Here is a 4135-nt window from a genome sequence, read left to right on the forward strand (position 1 = left end):
TGAACTTTTTTTGGTGAAACTGTTCTGTATTTAGCTTTAGAGAAGGGAAACATCCATAGATTTCCTGTCAAAACCCATCTGGGATTGCTGCTTCTGCTGCTCTCTTTCTCTTGTCCCCAAACCAAAATAAGGCAGGGTTTTATTAATGGGTTGAATTCGCAGCTTTAAAGAAATCGTTTTGGCCTGGATTAACGTGGAGAATTTGGAGCAGGGCAGGTAGGAGTAATGGACATCTTAACTGCTTTGCTGCCTTTTTTGTTTTTAAACTGCTGTGGTGTTTTGGTTTGGGGGTGGTTTTGTTGTTGTTTTTTGTGTGTTTTTTTTTAAAGTGGGGTTTCCCATGCATAGTAAAGCAGTTAACTGGAAAGCTGTATGCAAGGGAGTAACAAGATTCCCTGTTTTTGCACTGACTGCAAAGCACAAGACTAACAGGTACCAATGTAGAGTGACCTTATCCTCTTTTTACAGGTCAGAGGCGCCCTTTCAGCAAACACCTGCGAACAGATGTGCTGCCCAGACTGGGGACTTGGTGGCAGCACCTCGGATGGAAGAAAGTACCTGTAAATGTCTATCTCAGATGAGCAATACCGCTCATTCCTGTCCATCTCTCATACGTGCTGCTCCCCTGTCGGTACCGCTGTGGACACACAACACGCACCATACTGCTGAGAGGCCAGAGCCGTGGTCTCCTTCAGCTTTTGTGCCCCAAATGAAAGCTGGAGCAGGAATGGTGAGTGTATTGCTAAAGGAAAAAGTGCGCTTACTGGGCTACCGTCAGCGGGAATGCTGCTTGTTGCTGGCTTTTCCCCCGACTCTCTGGCCTGCCCATCTGGTTGCTGAGCCAGTTGTCATCTGAAAAGTTGACCAAAACTGGCTCTGGATGCCCAGGAACTGTTTGCCACCAGTCTGAAGCAGTATTTCGCTAGCTGACCAGCCCACATGTGTGTTATACTGTAATTCGTGCCTTTTTTCCTGGTCTTGTGTCCTTCCTAGCTGGATGCTTTTCCTAGTAATTGACTTGAGGGTGCTGCTCCTTCACATAGCTCGGGGCAGTTACAGCTTGCCAACCAGATTACAGGCATTTAAGAGTAACCTGGTTTAGGAGCAGTGGATATGACTGAATCTCAAAAACTGAAATTTGCTTCACCTGCAAGTAGGTGCTTCTGTGTTAAGCTCCTCTGTTCCACGCAGAATGGGAGGCATTAATCTGATGAAATACCTCCATGCTAGAAATGAAAGAGCCCAACGTCTTAAGCTCTGCTTCTTCTGTGGTATTTTATGAGGGGCTCAGTGACTATAGGGGGTGTCTGAGCTGGAGTAGGACGGGGTAGGTCAGGTGCAGCCTGCTTGTAGGGCTTACTCAAGAAAACCCTTTGAGGGAAAAAACCCCAGTGTCATTCTGACCTTGTAGAGAGGAGGTCAGCCTGCCAGTGGTCACGCAGGAGCCTCTTCCCAAGACTATCAACAGGCCTCTGCGGAGAAGCGGCGACCACACTTGCAGCCGCATTTGCTGTCACCTGAAGACTTGGTGGGAAAATGGAGTCACCAGGCTGCAGGTAGGTCCTCAGATCAAAACCATAGCAGTTGTGTGTCTTCCTCTAGTATGTGCAAGTCAGCTCCACAAAGCCTAAGGGAGACAAGGCAGTCTTGTATGCCTGCATCAGGAGGTGAAGGGTATCGGTCATTCCTTTTTGGGATGGAAATAGTTTTGTGGATTTTGCTGAATCGGGGGCTAAAGCCCTGTTGTAGGGATCGAAGGATGGGAAGTGCTAGGGGCCAACTCCTTTCAGCGAGAACGCGCTCAAGTGCTGGGGCATTCCTGTGCACGAGGCTGAATGCGCAGCAGAACTCACTGCAGGAAGGAAGAATTCACTCAGTAAGGTTCTCCACGTTTTCTCTGGACTTACAATGTAGTTGTAAAGGGGACAGTGGTGTCTAAGTGCCTCTGAGTGTGGTGCTTTTAATGACGTAAGGACATGGAATTTGTGTTCGTGGCACCAGACTCACTAGTTAGTTCTAGAGATGTAAAAAGCTAAATCACAAATAGGCCAGAACAGTATTTGTAGTACTAAACCGTTCACTACAGCAGAACATTTCTTACCTCTTTCTGTATGTTAAATCTGAGTCTTCAGAGCTTGTAACGCTGTCAGGACTCCTGCCCCCTCACTGTCCCTGATCGTTTGGGCGGATAGGTCCATGTCTCAGGGTGACAAAATGTGTGAAAAGGGCTCGGGAGTACTGAATGTTCCCCGTCTGCTAACCTGACTTCCCTTCATAAGAAGCAGCAGCGGCAGTCTGCTCTGCTTCCATTGCTTGCGCCTTCTGTCTTCCATTCAGCTGAAGGGGAGGAAAGCGAGCACTGTCCCAGGCAAGAACCGGTGTCGCAGAGAAAGCTGGAAGTTGAACTCCAGTGCATCCAGCAGCAGATGCAGTACTACTTCAGCAGGAAGCAAGAACTCAGGTATGTTGAGAAGCCCCTTTAGCCAGCCTTTCTCTGTGCTGCCAGCTCAATACTGCATTTTTTGTATCTACTTTGAAAATAACCAGTCTATTCACAGCAGAACTGTGAATGAAACAGAGGAAATTTCTAGAGATTTTTTTCTCTTTTTCAGAGGTCACTCCAGGTGGGAGAGAGTACATGTGCAACTTTTTGTAATTAGCAAGTGGCTTAATTATACCTTTGGCAGCTATTGGAGAAAGCATGACAAGGGTATCGTTGGGTGTAATCTGAAGGCAGTACAAATGAACTTGGCAGAGAAGCTGAAATTTAACTTTTAGCTCTTTTATCATGAGTAAAGGCTTCGCTTTTCCAACTGTCAGTTAAAAAACAATATGGCTGGTGTTTGAACACTTCTCTGCTAGAACAGGAAAACATTTACAAAAATGCTCAAAAGAAAATGGGGCTTGGAGGGGATTCAACAGTCAGAGGCGGAGGAAGTCAGGAACTAGGAGCAGGAAACGGAAACACCAGTTTCCAGGCAGGTTTCTCCGCTTTCCAGCATTTTTATTTATTTTTTTTAACTTTTACCATTCACTTGTTTAAGACAAAAAATTGGGTCTTAGTTGCAAGTATCAGTTGCAAGGCTAAGTTGGCTTAGACTGTTGAGCTACTACTTGGGATAAGAATCCTTCTAATCCATTTTATCAGGTCCTGTTGGCAGCAGGCACGGATTCTACAGAAGTGGCTAGAAACAAGCACGCAACCAGAGGATCAAGATGGTGTGCAAGGAGTTCAGGAAGAACTGGAACAGGTGTGTAAGTGCCAAACAAACTGGAGTTACTTAAGTGACCATCGCTATGCTGTGCACTTAGCCTAAAGGCTGATGGTAGTTGTGAGGAACTGCATAGTAAGCTGTTCCCGGAGTGCCAAGAGCAGGGAAACCTGTAATCAGAAGCGGGGAGCAGCACACACTGCTGCGTAGATGCACCTTCCTCGTGGTTCAGAAATGTACCTCCAGCTCAAACAGGCCCTGCCAAGACTATTTCTGAGCTCCACAGCAGGCTCAGGTTTTTTTCTGTGGTTTCTCAGGACAGCGCAGCTACACTACAGTGACTGCACCTGCACTGCTCGGTCCCCAGGTTCATACGGCCGTGCGTGCGCGTACTGTACTGCTGCCTTTAGCGCTCGCCAGTACTTGGCTCTCGCCAGGTGACACAGCCCTGTCACTTACCTTGTTCTTCATGGGGTAATACAAAGGCTGCTCGAGCTCATTCGCTGTCAAAAAGCCTGAACGCCGTCCTGCTGTACAAACAGCTTATGCAACTGTCTTTGCTTTCAGCTGCAGGTGAGGATCGACACTCTCACCAAAGCACGACTGAAAGAGAGACGTCACGTGCAGGACCTGGTTGCCCGCCTGCGTGACATCCAGACTGCTCTGGGTACATAATCCATTTCAACCCATTTTTCAGCTCACGGGAAGGACTTTTTGCCCCTTTTGTAGCAGGGGAGGATGGAAGAGATGTATACATTCTCTTAGCCTACATATGCCATTTTTCTTTTATAAATGAACTTTAATATTTTTGCTTGCTTTATTTTATTACTATACTGGTTAAAAACCAAGTAGGAGCCTACTGTTCCTCACACTGCGCTCACAATACCTAGTTTAGGTTACCCTGACACTTCAGAAAGATAAGC

The 4135-nt window shown here is 46.9% G+C and overlaps 1 protein-coding gene across 9 annotated transcripts in view; it reads left to right on the plus strand.

Moving 5' to 3' along the window:
- Positions 1 to 4019, plus strand: part of SFI1 (SFI1 centrin binding protein) — a 31968-nt gene extending 27949 nt beyond the window's left edge. For 7 of the 9 annotated variants that reach the window (XM_037407202.1, XM_037407032.1, XM_037407368.1 and 4 more), the window contains 5 exons: positions 469 to 730; positions 1412 to 1556; positions 2338 to 2461; positions 3149 to 3251; positions 3780 to 4019. In XM_037407202.1, coding sequence (XP_037263099.1) covers positions 469 to 730; positions 1412 to 1556; positions 2338 to 2461; positions 3149 to 3251; positions 3780 to 3887 — 742 coding nt within the window. In that variant the 3' untranslated portion in view covers positions 3888 to 4019. Of the gene's footprint in view, positions 1 to 468; positions 731 to 1411; positions 1557 to 2279; positions 2462 to 3148; positions 3252 to 3779 lie in introns of those variants that run through there. The other 2 variants (XR_005107362.1, XM_037407520.1) reach the window with 2 other exon arrangements.
- Positions 4020 to 4135: the final 116 nt, after the last annotated feature.

This window comes from Falco rusticolus, chromosome 1 (genome assembly GCF_015220075.1).
Source record: "Falco rusticolus isolate bFalRus1 chromosome 1, bFalRus1.pri, whole genome shotgun sequence".
NCBI lineage: Eukaryota > Metazoa > Chordata > Aves > Falconiformes > Falconidae > Falco > Falco rusticolus.